Below are 18170 nucleotides of genomic sequence, written 5' to 3' on the forward strand. Positions count from 1 at the left end.
TCAAACCAAGCTGAACTGCTTGAATTTTTACACCAGGAGTAAAGGCATAAAGTTATCCAAAAGCAGTGTGTAAGACTGGTGGAGGAGAACATGCCAAGATGCATGAAAACTGTGATTAAAAACCATGGTAATTACTAGGGGTGGGCGATATTGCTCTAAAATAATATCACAATATTTCAGGGTATTTTTGCGATAACGATATACTTGGCGATATAGGAAAACTAAAATAATTCATTCATTTCAGGAATATAGTATAATAGTTTAACAGTATAATCATAATGTGGCAAAATAAATAATATAGCATAAAATAATATAATGCAGCAAAGAATATTGCAGAATATTTAGTGCATGTATATAAACTGCAAACTAAAACAATTATACAATAAATACACTTAAAGCTTCACAGTAAATAATAGACTACTTTTAAGACAGAACAGCCCTATTATCACGATTAGGGTTGCAGCGGTAACCGGTTTCACGGTATACCGTGGTATTAAAATGCACGGTTATCATACCGTGTGTGTTTGCTTATTACCGGTAAAACGCAAGCCAGCGGTGAAACTCACCCGCGCATGCGCAACTCTGCTCCGCCTCAGCTACTCAGCACACAGCGGTGAGAACGGCAGAAAGTGCTAGACTAGAGCTTCATTAACAATTATTATTGTTAATGAAAACGAACCAAATAACGAAAACTGAAAGTGAAACTTAACTAACCTATTTATAAGCGCTGTTTTCAGTCCCGCAGTTCTACAGCGGGAGGTGTTGTGCTGATTCTGTCCGCGAAGCGGGAGTCGGATTGAGCAGGGAGTCGGATTCGGCACAACAGCGGCAGCGCGGCAGCACCTCGCGGTCCGCGGTGTTAGTTGTAAGCGCTCGCGCTAGCCGCAAAATACGACAGAAAACACTGAGAAACTGCAGAATTATGAATTGGACTAAAATGAGCACAAGGAGATAAAAGAGAACCTTTACCTGTGAGTAGCTCACATCAGAACACGCAAATCTCTCTCTCTCTCTGTCTCTCTCTCTCTGTGTCTCTCTCTCTCGCACGTGAACTTCTCCGCACTGTGTTTAGCTGTTCTTAAAAATCATTTTAATTAAATAATAGTGCTATGCTTCTATGTTAGTGTTAATTAACATAATTCTGATCATATTTCGCTCATTCAAACAGCCTGAAAACAGACTTGTAATCTTGTAATCAACAAGCTTGTAATCAATGTGGCCGTAGTCACAGCTAAAGGAGGAAATACATCAAACCTGTTCTCCCATCTTCGAAAATATGGAATCAGATTTGTGCCAAAATTATCAAACAAAACTTTTTAAATCGTAAATCAAAAACGAGAATATATATGAGAATAAAACACAATGAAGCAAAAAAATGTCATCTCAAAAGTAAAACTTAGTATCTGTAAGAAAGTAAACCTTACTGAAGCAAAAAAAATTAATCTCAAAAGAAAAAAATTATTACTTGCAAAACAATTATTTGCTTACGGGTCTCTCGGATTGTATCTCGCTGATCAGGTTTTTGCTCTCAGATTCAGTTTTGCAGTTACGCTTCCAGCTCTCTCCTTTGCGCTGCCTGACTTTTTGTTTGCGATTCTGGCACAAACGTTTCGCGTGGGCGGGGTTTTCTAGGGGCTGTCCCCATTGGCTAATTGGGTATTGAGCGGCAGCTCTGTGCTCCGGAAGTTGTTCTGTAAAACGGGCGCGCAATTTTCAGTGTGGGGGACGCTCTGACCGGCGGCGGCAGCAGCGGCGGAGGCGGACATCAGAGCACAACAGATCGATAAAAACGTGTAAGTATTGGCTTTATACTGTTCTCTGTGCTGTACTGGCATTTTTCTGTTAAGTCTGAAGTAAATAGGAGCTCGGCTACATATGTTTTTGTTTGAACTTATCTACAGCCGGATACCTGCATTGTTAACACGATTGCTAAAGCTAGCTAACTTACTGACCTTACCGGGGAGTTAGTTAAGCTGCCGGGGAGAGAGCTGAGGTTAGGGGAGAGCTAGCTAACTTTAGCAGTGGGCTAGCTAACATGCTAACATACAATAGCGGCGAGCTAGCTACCTGGAAGGTCTAAATCAGGGGTCTCAAACCCCTGCTCTAAACGCTGCTCTAAACTGCTGCTGTTAGCTGCTTGGGCTGAAAGATGAACTGTAGAGAGCTGTATTATCCGGTTAGTGGGGTTATTTTGTTTCATACACAGAAGAACTTAAAAATTTTAAAAACGCTCCAGACTGGCTCAGCTGAGTCCTGTAGCCCGTGGCTGGGCTGTAGCTCTGACTAAGCAAAGACTGCGGGCTTGTGGTGCTGCTGCTGCAGCTCCGACTAGTAGTTGGATGAGGAACTGCTAAATCTGAGGAAATGCTAAATCTGTCACAGCTCACAATTTTTGATTTTATATTTATAAAGCCTTATTTCAGTATCAAACGTTTTGATCAAAGTTAATATAACTTGTACTTGATGTAATTTCTATTCACTTGACTAGTTTGGTTCTTGATTGATGGAGTTTTTGGATTTCATAACATGACAAATTAAAAGGATTTATGTTAATAGAGCAACAAGCAACCATTTTTCCATGCAACTGTAATATTTGATTGAATAAATTGTATATTGAGAGTTATTTAACATTAAGGAGTAATTACATTCATTTTATATTACATCTGGTTACATTTTCTTATATTTATAAGTTACATCTGGCCCTCAGAGGACAGCCAATATGCCAATGTGGCCCTTGGCAAAAATGAGTTTGAGACCCCTGGTCTAAATAAATAATATTATAATATTATATATATCATATTATAATATAATAATATTATTATATATAATATTATAATTAATAAATAATTTTAGTCTGCATTTTGCAACTGCGGTTCTGGAACGGTTCAGTTGGAGAATCTGTACACTTATAGTTTTGTTTTTGTGGGTTTTTTTTATTATCAGGCACCACTTTTAAAGATGTAAGGTTAGCCAAATCAGATAATGATGAATGGACATTGAAAATAATTTATAGAGAATATAATATTATCAATAATAATAATAATAATAATAATAATAATATTATTAATATTATTATAATTATTAGTAGTAGTATTATCAGTAGTAGTAGTAGTAGTAGTAGTAGTAGTAGTAACAGCAGCAGCAGTGGTGTTAGTGGTAGGATTGGTATTATAAACATCGTCACTACAATTTAATTTATCATTTCTCTTTTTTTCCATATGTCCAGGAAGCAGTAAATGAGCGTACACAAATTACATTTTATGTTGAATCTGTTCTGCATCACAATGGCACAAAAATAAATTGAAACTAAATTATTTTCTTTAATAGAAATGATGACTACATGTTGGGGTCTTAAATTATATTTATTGAGGTCTTAAAAAGCATTAAATTTGACTTTTAAAATGCTACAAAGATCCCTGTGGAGGCTGAGCGAGATGTTGCTTAATGCGTTGCATTAATATCTTAACTGCTATCATCTTCTCTCTATAGAACAACTGGGAGATCTGAGTAGGACCCGAGACTACCATGCAGTCCCAGGTATGTCTGTTATAAAAAATTAACTCCGTTAACACTCATGAATTCACTGTGTAATACTTGAATGGTGTTCTTTGCGGCATTGGTTTGTCCAATATACTAAATTTCAATTGCAGTTGGTTAGCTACTTAGACAATGCAAAGTTGGATAATGGTGCCAAAAAAAGTTCTTGATAAGTTTCCTTATCCCTCGAATAGTGTTTCTGAGCCATGGTTTTAGTAGCACAGTACATTACTTTTTTTTTTTTTTTTTTTTATGTAACAAATGCATTAAATGCAGAAAGACCATAACACTCTTAATTGGTTTACTGATTCTGAAACATATTTTATAATAACAGTTTTATCATTTCATTCTTCCATTCTGCCTTAAATGTGGCAGCAGCCTACGAAACTACTGCACCATTCAAGAAACAACTAACTATCTAGTTATCTACTGAGAATTAGATGATTGTATATAATTTTAAGGATACTGGCGAACTTGTGCAGCTACAAACACTGTTCAGAATTGAGTAAATTTATTTTTGTACATAACGTAATTTTTCACAACAAGAAACTCAATTTAATTTAACATGTGAAGTAATGTTTTGGGATGTAAAATACAGAAATGTACTTAAGTTTTTATATATAAATACAAGCCTCCTTTATCATGAATTACTTTGAGTGCAGTGTAGCATGGTGGCATCAACTTGTGGCACTGCTAAGTTGTTGATGACACTAGTGTATATACACATAAAATGTAATGTTCTGCTAAACTTATTCATCTTGACTTTGCAGCAAGGTTCTACACCTGTTACTGAGGCTGCTGCAGCATCTGTACAGAACATACTTTCAATTTTGAACCAGTCACTGGGCAAGGCCAGCACAGATAACAACAAGGAACAGAATTCCGGGAAGCATCCAAGCATGGATCAGGAAATGGCCAGGTTTAGAAATTTTGAGTAATAAACACACATAACCCCATTGACCATTGAACTTTAAGTAATTATAAACGTATGTATAATTATTGTTTATTATTGTAACACGCTATACACAACTTGTTTGATGTTATTAGTAAAATAAATACTATTTATTTATTTTAGGTGTTTTCCTGGATTTTTTAGACGGGGGTCAAAGCGATGTGCAGTAAGCTTGAATAAACCATCAAAGGTGGCCAAAGAATGGAAGCCATTTAATTTTACAGTTTTCCTTGTTCACAAAAGCTGTGAGACAACACCCTCACCAGTTCAGGACCTGGAGCACATGCAGGCTGGGATGGGGAAAAGAACCCTTTTCATGCCTAAAGACATGATTCATTCAGAGGTGATTTGTCTTTATTTTTCAGACTTTCCCTCTTAACAAACAACTCACAAACAACTCTCCCAAAAATGTAGGAAATTGTTTACATTTTTTTTTTTATTATTAATTTTAGGTCTCTGACTTGTTTAAAATGACATATCCAAAAATGGAAAAAATCACTGGAGGGTGGCTGTTGTACAAAGCAGCTGGTAAATGTTTTTTGTTTGTTTGCTTTTTGCATATTGTAATAGAATTATAGGTTAATAGTTCTAATTAAAACATTTCCTGTATTTCTTGCAATTTATCAACAGGTGGAAATGGAAAACGACCTCTATCTGTAGTACCTCCTGAATCTGAGGGTTACACAGGAAGCATAATTAAAAGTGCCTCTGGAGGGGGGAAAACCATGCTGTACATTGTCCCATTACAAGAGGAATTTGATTTACGGCCTCTTCCCTGTGATTCTCAGGAATTTTCACGCATGCCAAAGGCTGAATGCAAAATGTGTCTTAAAATTTTGCCTTTGCAGCTCCTTGCACTCCATGTGAAGCAGTGTAAAGCACTGGAATATGACACACTTTCAGATTCTGAACCAGAGGTAAAAAGTGTATATAATAATGTTAATGTTGCATGTGAATAACTCTATGGAAATGGAAAGTTACATAAAAAAATGTTCTTGTGTTTGTTTAGATAACTGAGGTGCCCACTTCTGAAAAGAATGTAAGTTCCTTTTCCTATAGGGTCTAAACACTAAACAAAGCTTATTTAGAATGTTTTCCGTATTCTATAATTAATTCTGTCTTTTTGTTTTAGCCATCAGATAATTCCTGCCCCATATGCCAGAAACACTATCCAGCAGAAGATCTTGAACTACATGCCAGTGTCTGTGGGGACTGGGAGAGGAACATGGACAGGTATCATTGTGCATTTTAAGTGTTATGATATGTTGGGATGGAGGTGGATTAAAACATATTTTGCTTCATGTGCAGCATTATAGAGAATCCATCTATTTATCAATTGTCAGTGTTGGTTAATTGTACATAAATGCAGATGCATATAAGTGGAGGGTAAATGAATTGTTGAGACAAATTAAATTCACAGCCAACAAAGTCTTATGTTTTACGCTTTATATTTTGGATTTTTATTATCTTTTTTTGGCAAAATCTATAATGGCATCATGGTCAGTGTTAATTTGTTTAATTGATCAAGCGAAAATCTGCTGACTATCAATACAATTTAAATAAATGTAATTTATGTATAGATTTTAATTTGAAATTAACAATTTTAAATAACATTAATATAATCACTTGCTTTTAAATGGGTCATTGACAGTCTTTTAATGTGCATGTTAATGTTTTTTTTTTTTTTTTTTTTCTCTCCCCCCAGTCCTGTGCCTTTTCTGGATGGCAGTCCTACTGAATTGAAGGAACCACAAAATACATTTTTAAGGTACATTTGTTCATATATTTATATCTATATGTTATCTGGAATGAAGTGCTTTTCCTGTTTGTTTTTTTTTTATATGCATTCATTATTTCACTTATGATAAATGTAATAATTTTAACAGTGAGGAGGATGTCCTGCGATGGCTGGCAACTCAGGTTGACCCCAGCAAAGAGTTCGCCATCTGTGTGTCTAGAATGAATCTACTGGAACGTGGTCTGATGCTGTGGCAGCGCCAGAAGTACAGCTCGCCAGTCAACCCCTTGAAGGTGACATTCATAGGAGAACCTGGGGTTGACAGTGGTGCTTTGCGGAAAGAATTTCTGACAGGTCAGGATAATTACGTTTGTCATTCCTCACAGATAAATGTAAAAAGTTTCCTCAGTGTTTGTCATCAAATACGTTGTAGCAATATCATTATTTGATATATTTTAATTCTATCATTTTCTTAGAGATGATTGCCGGCATAGAAATGCGTCTGTTTGAGGGAGAGGATGGCAAGGGAAAAATGCCCAAGTACTCTCTAAATGACCTGGACAATGGCCTCTTTCGGTGCGTTTCTCACTTAATAGCCTTTCAGTTACATGATTATGCATGCTGCAGATCCTGGTCAAATTCATGACTGTAGTATTACTGTAATCATTAAAACTGTTTTTGATTATTGCCCGTTAACAGTAGTCTCTCGAACACAGCCATGCAAGACACTACACTTTTTAGTCCTGAAAGTTTTGCATAAACACATGCAGTTTTAGACACAAATTTTCAAACATGTCATTCAGTGTAAAGTAAATTTAGTTTGTGTTTCAGTATCAATTCAACAGTATGTACTCTTCAGTACATTATAAGAATACCACAAAAACACTGATAACTGAAAAGTTTGACCCCGGTAATTACCATTTTAATCTGTACTACATGCACACATAGATTGTATTGTTTTTTTGCTGTCATTCCAGAGTTGCTGGGGAAATATTTGCAGTAAGCCTCGCACAGGGTGGCCCAGCACCAAAGTTTTTACAAGAATGGTGCTACAATTTCCTTTTGACTGGAAACCTAGAAAATGTTTCCAGAGACCATATACATGACCTGGAGCTCTCATCACTCATCAAGATGGTGTGTTTCACTGTTTTGCCTCAGCATAGCATGTCTGCTTTGTTCTGGTTGTGGTTCGGTTAATTTATGGTGTATTAATTACTACATCTGCATGTGACTCTGTCCCTTAAACTTTGATTTGGGCTTTGATTATTGGTCATTAATTATGGTCATAATTTTGTTCAGGTTGAAGAAACATCAGACTTGTCATCATGCACAGAACAAATTCTCAACTGTGGCTACACTGGACCTATAAACGAGGGCAGCAGAGACAGTATAACAAGGTATGAATTTTGTGAATACAGTTAAAAGTAGCTTATAGTTTTTATTGTGCCATATTAATGTTTTTAATGAAATTCAATGAACTTTTAAATTGTGGTTTGGGATCAGAAACTTGTATTAAATTATTAAAGTAATGTAATGTAAATTTCCTTTGAGATAAATAAAGTATCTATCTAATGTTACAAAAGTAAATGTAATGTAGGTAAAAAAAATCAGTTGTTTTTATAACTTTCATATGTAACTTGCTCTAGAGTTTACTTGCCATTTATATAGGGACCCTGTGCATGATGTATATTTTTGTTTTAATTTGATGAAGAGCAATTCTCCTGCACTCGGCTGTAAGACGAACAACCATGCTTAGGCAACTTCGTGAAGGACTACAACTCTATGGCTTTATTGGGGTGATGGAAAGGAACAGAGAGCTTTGCCGTGGCTTCTTTGTAGCTGGTGATGATGATAAGGTAATCTACCGTGATCTCTTGAATTAGGGGTAAAAATTAGTTTGTTATTATTTTGGACAATTATTTTCTATTTTTTTCTTGATGTGTTTCTCAGGTGGACTCTAACTACATTGTGTCGAATTTGGCCCCAACTATGAGCGAAAGCGGTTCACAGAAGCATGCAAGAGAGACACAAATTCTAAATAACTTTCAGGATTTCCTGCAAGAGCTTGAGGGTAAGGCTGTTGAAGACAGTACTTGAAGGCATAAGGAAAAAAGACACCTTTTTAAATTAAATTTCATGCATCAGAACATTATAAACATCTGGTCCTTAGCAGGCCTTAAAATTTGAACTATGTACATTTGTAAATAAATACTGAAGTGATCCACACTATGAAGCAACACAGAGAATTAAGTAGTAACTTTAAAAGTATTAAACAAAGCAAAATATGTTTTAGGGCTTTTTTTGTTGTTCTTATCTGGGGAGCTGTTAACTTGCGATTTCTGAGGCTGGTAACTCTGATGAACTTAACCTGCACAACAGAGAAAACTCTTGGTTTCCCCTCCTGGAGCAGTCCTGATGAGCCAGTTTCATCATAACATTTTTAATGGTGTTTGCGACTGCACTTAAGGATACTTTCAAAGTTCTTAAAATTCCTGACCTTCAATTCTTAAAGTAATACGGTAGTGTTGTTTTTCTTTACTTAGGTGAGTAGTTCTTTCCGTAACATGGATTAGAACATTACTCAAATAGAGCTATTTACTGTATATCAACTCTACCTCTTTACAACTGATGCTCTCAAACACTTTAAGAGGCAAGACATTCAAGTAATTAACTCTTGATTAGTTCAGCACAGCTGTTAACTGAAAGCCGTTTCAGGTGACTCCACCTCATAAATCTGACTGAGAAAATGCCAACATGTGGCCATAGGACAGAAAAACTTTTTGTTTACTGCAAAACTTGTGTATTGATTTGCTGATAGTTTCCATTTGTAACTGTATACATATTTCTTCCAGTTACTGTGAGCAAGATCTTATTTAATTTTGTAGCCTGGATTTTGCAAAGTAATTATTTTTTTTGTGTGGCCTGTTGTATTCAGCTATTTTGACAGTGTCTCATTTTGAATTTGCATAGATGGAACAACTGAAGATGATGCTGCTGATGCGCTTTCTGTCCCACGTGTGCTGCAGTGGTTAACTGGACAGTCACACAGGCATCTACTACTTTCAGAAAGAGAAAACTTCAAGATCAAAGTCCACTTTGACCACACTTGTATGGAACGGATACCAAACCACACCATTTGTTTTCCACTTGTTAGTGCATGTGCACAATCAATCACTTTTCCCACGGCACATTGTGTGCATTACTCTGAATTTAAAGAAAATATGACCGCAGCAATCAAATGTGGTGCAGGGTTTTATAGGATCTAATCTCAGTTCTGTAATGAGTATTTTCATTATTCAAACTGTTTTATAGTTATGAATTCTTTCCTTACACCTTTTTAAATTACACCATTTTAGCATTATTACTCAGTGTTAGTTTTAGTACACAATATAGACAAAGGGATTGAAACATGTGCTTGTTCATTGTTTTTCTTTCTTATAAGCTTAGGATGTTGTGTGGCACTACATCATTTCAAAAGTAGTGGGTGGAGCACCATCATTCCACACTTGTGGACTTTATACCCCTATAGCCATGATGCCAAAAAGTTTGTCCTATTCCAGAGTTCTATTCTAGGACAGACAACCTTTTATGTATTTATACCACTGTCAGCAATGGGTGCCACTTAAATTATCTAAATGTATTCATAACAAGGGGTGTCTACAGATGTTGTGTTTACTTAAATGTGAACTTTTTCAAGCTGTTAGTGTTTTGTAATACATTATTAATGAACATCTTACTTCCACTCAAATAAAAAGAAGTATATTTATTACTTTTGCCATTTCTTTTAGCATTTGTACAAGTTCAAGGGCATAACTAAAAATTCAAGCTGATTGGTTTCAATCATTTGCAAACTTTCATCACACGCTTGCAGCTAAACATGTCAAGCAGAACAGATTCTTTAATGTCTATACAAATAACATTTACACAAACTTTCAAGCACCACTCTGTCATGTTTGTTGCTCTCCTTGTGTCTTATAAAAGTAATTGTACCAGATTAAGAGTCTGAATATAGAGCTCCTTATGAGACAAGGTTGAGGTCAATGGATTTATTAATCCCTGAAGGACAGCATGTTTCTGGTCTGACAGTGGGCAAGGGATCTCGGACACCACCACTCCACCATCCACTTCAGCGTCGGTGCAGGACTCCACAGGATTCTCCATTGGCTAAAAGATAGAATTGGTAACTTAAACTAATACTGGTCAGACAAACCAAAGATGGGAGCCAGAATCAACCCACATTATAATTTGATACTTTTCCCACCATTTTCTATTGGAAATCCTCTGCTAATGAATTCATGTTAAGTTAAATATTATGCTACTGCAACTTCATGAAGCTTAGACATTTTTTCTAAATACAAATTAAATGTGCAACTAAAAGTTAAAATAAAATGTACAGTATCTCCCCTTGTTCCTTTTGAAGACAACTTGCAGCAAAACTTCACAATAATAAAATACATTTCTTGTACAATTCATGTACATGAACAAAATATTTGATAATTGTGATATTTTCCTTTGTGTTTGTTCACATATATAACAATGAACTGTATTTGACAGTTACACAAAGACCTATATATAGATATAGTCTAGATGGACAGAGGGGTTTACGAGCACATAGTGGATTTTTTTTTCGCCACCTGTTTTTTCTTAATCTTTGAAGTGTCTATTTTAAGATTCTGACAGGTAACAGGATGAAATATTGTCCCATGACATTTATTTTTAACCCTTTAATGCATCTATGCCAATTCTGAAGAAAGAAATTGGCATAGCTCCTTGAGTTAACAACATATACAGACAAATGAGCACACTTTTCCATACAATTATGGACTAAGGAATTCCATAAAATGGTTATTTTTAAGTTTGACACATTTTGTCTCAATTCTGATACAACAAAATATAAATAACAGAATAAATAAATTTTGCCTGTATGTTTTCACATTATACTAAAATCCTGTGCACTAAATAAAAACATCTTGAGATTTTTCTTAATCCTTAAAGTGTCTACTTTAAGATTATGACAGGTAACAGGGCAAAAAATTGTCATGTGGGGCTTATTTTTAACCCTTTACTACACCTATCTCAAATCCAAACCTATAAAAGGATGAAGAAATTGGCATAGCTCCTTCAGTTAAAAACCTATACAGACAAATGAGCACACTTTTCCATACAATTCTGGGCCAAGGAATTCAATAGAATGGTTTTTAAGTTTTTGACACATTTTGACTCAATTCTGGGACAAAAAGTCAAAATAAAATAACAGAAAATGTTAAGGTAGCCTGTAAGTTTTCACATTCTATTCACATTATGAAAAGTCCTTAGATCCTGACAGGTGCCAGGATGAAGTGTAATTAGCTGCAGAACTAATTGATGATAAATTCCAACAATGTACTAAATATAAAGTACTAGTGTAGTGGGGTACTAATCATTTTAATCCTCATTATCACCACTGAAGAGATCATCAAGGTCTATCTTTTCAATCTCTGTCCCTTCCTCCTGATCATCTGTCCCCTCTCCAATCAATTCTGTCTCTTCTGCTCCTGCAAAAATGTCAACAAAAGAAGGAGGGAAGATGGGGCAAACTGACCAGACCGGCTCCAACACCCCTCTTCCATTGTCTTCTCCCAACCCATGCCCTAAGCCAGCTTGGTACATTGTGGCAGGTCAGCAATGAGCTCCAACAGGAGATAATGTTATGTATGTCCATACATCAACTGACCTCCATTGATGCTGTGAGAACTAAGATGCTGCAAAAGATGGTGGGTGTTAACAGAGCCCTGGATGCAAGTTTCAAAGTAGACAGAGTAAACTACAGGGTGCTAAACTACTGCTAAAAAAAAAAAGGACAGATCAGCCGAAATCTGAAAGGCCAAACCCTTACGATTAGGGCATGGGTTGGGAGAAGACAATGGAAGAAGTGGTGTTGGAGCCGGTCTTGCCAGTCTTCCCTCCTTCTCTTGTTGACATTTTTGCAGGAGTAGAAGAGACAGAATTGATTGGAGAGGGGACAGATGATCAGGAGGAAGGGACAGAGATTGAAAAGATAGACCTTGATGATCTCTTCAGTGGTGATAATGAGGATTAAAATGATTAGTACCCCACTACACTAGTACTTTATATTTAGTACATTGTTGGATTTCATCATCAATTAGTTCTGCAGCTAATTACACTTTTCATCCTGGCACCTGTCAGGATCTAAGGACTTTTCATAATGTGAATATAATGTATAATGTGAAAACTTACAGGCGACCTTAACATTTTCTGCTATTTTATTTTAACTTTTTGTCCCAGAACAGTCAAAATGTGTCAAAAAAAATAACCATTCTATTGAATTCCTTGGCCCAGAATTGTATGGAAAAGTGTGCTCATTTGTCTGTATAGGTTTTTAACTGAAGGAGCTATGCCAATTTCTTCATTATTTTTTCAGGTTCGAAATTGGGATAGATGTAGTAAAGGGTTAAAAATAAGCCCCACAGGACATTTTTTTGTCCTGTTACCTGTCAGAATCTTAAAGTAGACACTTAATGGATTAAGAAAAATCCCAAGTTGTTTTTATTTAACGCACAGGCTTTTAGTATAATGTGAAAACATACAGGCAAATTAACATTTTTTGCTAATTTTTTATGTTTTTGTCCCAGAATTAAGTCAAAATGTGTAAAAAACATAAAAATAACCATTCCATTAAATTCCTTGGCCCAGAATTGTATGGAAAAGTGTGCTCATTTGTCTGTATATGTTGTTAACTCAAGGAGCTATGCCAATTTCTTCATATTTTTTTTTCCATTTCAGAATTGGCATAGATGCATTAAAGGGTTAAAAATAAATGTCATGGGACAATATTTCATCCTGTTACCTGTCAGAATCTTAAAATAGACACTTCAAAGATTAAGAAAAAACAGGTGGCGAAAAAAAAATCCACTATGTGCTCGTAAACCCCTCTGTCCATCTAGACTAATATATAAATAAAACATTTAGGAAAGAGAATGTGAGTCAAGTGTACCTCTACATCTGGCTCATCCACTGGTGTTTGGAGCATACCAATACACCACAGCTGCTCTGGAGACAAGTTTCCTTCGGTTCTGATAGGGTGCTTGTTCCAGCTACCCAGGAAGCACTTCAGGTCAGACTTCAACCGTGGGAGAAACACGTAATGCACACAAAAAAGGTGCATTTCATCAGACAGGTCAATCAATTGCTCGTCTTCCATTGTGTGAAGCACATCATAGTAGTTACAGGTGACAGCTGACCACACATCACGCCACAGCCTCTCAATCCTAATTATAAGCATTAATTAAAATACATTTAGTATATACAATCACATGTCCAAGCATGCAACATTTTAATGCAAATACACGTCAGGGTCTGCTATATAACAGACAAAGATGCTTTTTACCTTTGATTGTGGACACTTTTACCAGCAATGAAGCTACCACGTCCAGTTCCCCTGACAGAGAACATGCAACGAGCAATGTCAACATTTTCCACCCCCTGGTCACCACGTACTCTAAAAAAAAAAATAAAAAAATAAAAAAAAATTATAATAATAATAAAAGTAAGCAGTCATGTATTTATCTGTGTTGGATGAAGAAGATTTAAAGAAAAAATGCATTTTAAAAGAAATTTAATTTCTATACATTTATACATATAACTTAGATTATCTTCATATTTCAGAATTTCAGATCCAGATGTTTAAATACAGAAATAGGCTGTCCAATTGAACAAAGAATAATGGGATGTTTGCAGTGCATCCTACCTTGAGGGCCATCCATGTTTGCAGACACCATCCAAGAAGAAGGAGAATGCGGTTGAGGCTTTGTTGTTGGCAGCAGCATCAAGATATAGGATCTAAGTAAAAAAAAAAAAAAAAAAAAAAAAAAAGGGTTGGGGGAATTCTAGATCATCCACTCTCACCATTGTAACACAATCTTTTAGGATTCTCTCATTATACATATTTGACATACCTTTCTTGAGAAACCATCAATCCCACCAAATATTACAATATTGAATCTAAAGAGACGAAAGTACTTTTAGCGTGACTGGTCCACAAAAAAATAAAGATTGTTCACACAGGCCATAAAGATCACATAAAAGAAAGAAGAGACCATAAAAAGAAATTCCCACCTGATTAATTTATGGTTGGTGTCTACATGAACCAAAGACAAAGGTGCAGGAACACAGTAGCTTCTGCGGGCTACAAATCCAAGTTGTATCATCCTGGCTAAAACTCCTGCTCCGTCCACACGGTGCATTGTAGCCTTCACCCTATGCCACTGTACACGATGTCCTCTAGCCAATAGCTCACCTTTCACCAGTCTATACCCAGCATGGGGCATTCTTGATTTTATTGATCTCACAACATGATCAAGTTCATCATCAGACATTTTTGAATAGTATCCACGAACAGAGAGGCCATGTTCTTTCATCCGCCTGTTTAATGTTCTTCGTGAAACACCATACATCCTGCCTAAATATTCTAAAGGAAGTTCAGTGGAAAGGAGGCTTTGAAGATCCCCACTATCAATTTCTAGGCGTGGCCGTCCCAGCTTGCCCACAGTGGCAGTAAAAACATCTAACTCATTTACTACTGATACTTCATCAGTAGCATCAACAGGAAAACTAAGGATGTTGATCAACTCCTGTAGACTGTTTATGAGTTCTGCTGGAACGTTCAGGTGATGTGATGCCACTGTTGCCAAGGAAAGTTCCTGCTGAGCAACAGTCTTGAGGTAATCCAAATCAAGCGTTTCATTTCTAAGAAGCAAGGAGAATCTTCTTTGAACCCTTTGCAAGATTTCATCAAGTACATGTTCCTGCAAGTACACATTTAGCCAGTCAGAACACCATAACCTTAAAGTATATTCACAACTGAACACCTTTCATTAAATTGTCCTAAAACGCTAGTTCGATCACAGATTATACTTCAGTTAAAATGAGCCATGACAACAGTCTATAACAAAAACTTATCAAGAACTTTTTTTGGCACCATTATCCAACTTTGCATTGTCTAAGTAGCTAACCAACTGCAATTGAAATTTAGTATATTGGACAAACCAATGCCGCAAAGAACACCATTCAAGTATTACACAGTGAATTCATGAGTGTTAACGGAGTTAATTTTTTATAACAGACATACCTGGGACTGCATGGTAGTCTCGGGTCCTACTCAGATCTCCCAGTTGTTCTATAGAGAGAAGATGATAGCAGTTAAGATATTAATGCAACGCATTAAGCAACATCTCGCTCAGCCTCCACAGGGATCTTTGTAGCATTTTAAAAGTCAAATTTAATGCTTTTTAAGACCTCAATAAATATAATTTAAGACCCCAACATGTAGTCATCATTTCTATTAAAGAAAATAATTTAGTTTCAATTTATTTTTGTGCCATTGTGATGCAGAACAGATTCAACATAAAACGTAATTTGTGTACGCTCATTTACTGCTTCCTGGACATATGGAAAAAAAGAGAAATGATAAATTAAATTGTAGTGACGATGTTTATAATACCAATCCTACCACTAACACCACTGCTGCTGCTGTTACTACTACTACTACTACTACTACTACTACTGATAATACTACTACTAATAATTATAATAATATTAATAATATTATTATTATTATTATTATTATTATTATTGATAATATTATATTCTCTATAAATTATTTTCAATGTCCATTCATCATTATCTGATTTGGCTAACCTTACATCTTTAAAAGTGGTGCCTGATAATAAAAAAAACCCACAAAAACAAAACTATAAGTGTACAGATTCTCCAACTGAACCGTTCCAGAACCGCAGTTGCAAAATGCAGACTAAAATTATTTATTAATTATAATATTATATATAATAATATTATTATATTATAATATGATATATATAATATTATAATATTATTTATTTAGACCAGGGGTCTCAAACTCATTTTTGCCAAGGGCCACATTGGCATATTGGCTGTCCTCTGAGGGCCAGATGTAACTTATAAATATAAGAAAATGTAACCAGATGTAATATAAAATGAATGTAATTACTCCTTAATGTTAAATAACTCTCAATATACAATTTATTCAATCAAATATTACAGTTGCATGGAAAAATGGTTGCTTGTTGCTCTATTAACATAAATCCTTTTAATTTGTCATGTTATGAAATCCAAAAACTCCATCAATCAAGAACCAAACTAGTCAAGTGAATAGAAATTACATCAAGTACAAGTTATATTAACTTTGATCAAAACGTTTGATACTGAAATAAGGCTTTATAAATATAAAATCAAAAATTGTGAGCTGTGACAGATTTAGCATTTCCTCAGATTTAGCAGTTCCTCATCCAACTACTAGTCGGAGCTGCAGCAGCAGCACCACAAGCCCGCAGTCTTTGCTTAGTCAGAGCTACAGCCCAGCCACGGGCTACAGGACTCAGCTGAGCCAGTCTGGAGCGTTTTTAAAATTTTTAAGTTCTTCTGTGTATGAAACAAAATAACCCCACTAACCGGATAATACAGCTCTCTACAGTTCATCTTTCAGCCCAAGCAGCTAACAGCAGCAGTTTAGAGCAGCGTTTAGAGCAGGGGTTTGAGACCCCTGATTTAGACCTTCCAGGTAGCTAGCTCGCCGCTATTGTATGTTAGCATGTTAGCTAGCCCACTGCTAAAGTTAGCTAGCTCTCCCCTAACCTCAGCTCTCTCCCCGGCAGCTTAACTAACTCCCCGGTAAGGTCAGTAAGTTAGCTAGCTTTAGCAATCGTGTTAACAATGCAGGTATCCGGCTGTAGATAAGTTCAAACAAAAACATATGTAGCCGAGCTCCTATTTACTTCAGACTTAACAGAAAAATGCCAGTACAGCACAGAGAACAGTATAAAGCCAATACTTACACGTTTTTATCGATCTGTTGTGCTCTGATGTCCGCCTCCGCCGCTGCTGCCGCCGCCGGTCAGAGCGTCCCCCACACTGAAAATTGCGCGCCCGTTTTACAGAACAACTTCCGGAGCACAGAGCTGCCGCTCAATACCCAATTAGCCAATGGGGACAGCCCCTAGAAAACCCCGCCCACGCGAAACGTTTGTGCCAGAATCGCAAACAAAAAGTCAGGCAGCGCAAAGGAGAGAGCTGGAAGCGTAACTGCAAAACTGAATCTGAGAGCAAAAACCTGATCAGCGAGATACAATCCGAGAGACCCGTAAGCAAATAATTGTTTTGCAAGTAATAATTTTTTTCTTTTGAGATTAATTTTTTTTGCTTCAGTAAGGTTTACTTTCTTACAGATACTAAGTTTTACTTTTGAGATGACATTTTTTTGCTTCATTGTGTTTTATTCTCATATATATTCTCGTTTTTGATTTACGATTTAAAAAGTTTTGTTTGATAATTTTGGCACAAATCTGATTCCATACGAAAACACCACCCCGCTGTGCAGCGGAAAGTATGTGTTCAGTTTATAATTTTAATCTGAACATAAATAAAACCTCTTTGTAGTCGTGCACAACCCATGCGGTAAGCTCCCGCAAAAGCGCTGAGTTATCCGAAATTTGGGCACGCAGGTACAGGCGTGAAGTGCGTGCTACGATGGATTCACGTGTCCGTGTAAAGGTGCTCGACGGACTGGATGTGAAAGACGCCATTCATTTACATGCGTTCATTTTCAAATTCTGACGTGCCTGTTTTTCATATGTTGAAGGTTTTAAGGTATGAAAGCCTTAAAATAGAAATCTCTATTGTGAGGAACATGTCAGAAATAAATCCCCTCTTTCTGCAGTATCTGGTTATATACCAACTTTTCATATATATATACACTCTTAATGCCCTTAAGAGTAGTGGAAAAACATGGTTTCCTTCACCTGATGTTGTAGTTTCTACAATAAATAGTTAATTGAACAAAAAACCTTTGTTGTAATTTCTTTAAGGGTCAGTTTAATAATATATGTAACAAACTGTGATACCGTGATAACC

The 18170-nt window shown here is 36.1% G+C and overlaps 3 protein-coding genes across 4 annotated transcripts in view; 1 reads left to right on the top strand and 2 right to left on the bottom strand.

The window, feature by feature from the left end:
- Positions 1-18170, bottom strand: part of itga9 (integrin, alpha 9) — a 137820-nt gene that overhangs the window by 115383 nt on the left and 4267 nt on the right. The window lies entirely within an intron of this gene.
- On the top strand, positions 1431-9993 carry LOC103039581 (uncharacterized). The gene is made up of 16 exons (XM_049481466.1): positions 1431-1793; positions 3490-3537; positions 4308-4456; positions 4613-4832; positions 4942-5017; positions 5120-5406; positions 5499-5528; positions 5622-5722; positions 6195-6257; positions 6376-6581; positions 6704-6803; positions 7205-7361; positions 7527-7624; positions 7939-8083; positions 8178-8298; positions 9198-9993. Exons 2-16 carry the CDS (start codon positions 3526-3528, stop codon positions 9491-9493), a joined length of 2061 nt encoding a protein of 686 aa, XP_049337423.1. The 5' UTR covers positions 1431-1793; positions 3490-3525; the 3' UTR covers positions 9494-9993.
- LOC125802963 (uncharacterized) lies at positions 9971-17454 on the bottom strand. 2 transcript variants are annotated; one of them, XM_049481468.1, is made up of 8 exons: positions 17096-17454; positions 15355-15402; positions 14343-15031; positions 14183-14228; positions 13975-14066; positions 13615-13725; positions 13222-13495; positions 9971-10391 (listed from the first exon to the last, which is right to left on the bottom strand). In XM_049481468.1, exons 2-8 carry the CDS (start codon positions 15364-15366, stop codon positions 10200-10202), a joined length of 1416 nt encoding a protein of 471 aa, XP_049337425.1. In that variant the 5' UTR covers positions 15367-15402; positions 17096-17454; the 3' UTR covers positions 9971-10199. The 2 variants fall into 2 exon arrangements, with proteins under 2 accessions (XP_049337425.1, XP_049337426.1); XM_049481469.1 differs by lacking the exons at positions 14183-14228; positions 14343-15031 and having other exon boundaries at positions 17096-17452.

Source organism: Astyanax mexicanus, chromosome 7 (assembly GCF_023375975.1).
Source record: "Astyanax mexicanus isolate ESR-SI-001 chromosome 7, AstMex3_surface, whole genome shotgun sequence".
Taxonomy (NCBI): domain Eukaryota; kingdom Metazoa; phylum Chordata; class Actinopteri; order Characiformes; family Acestrorhamphidae; genus Astyanax; species Astyanax mexicanus.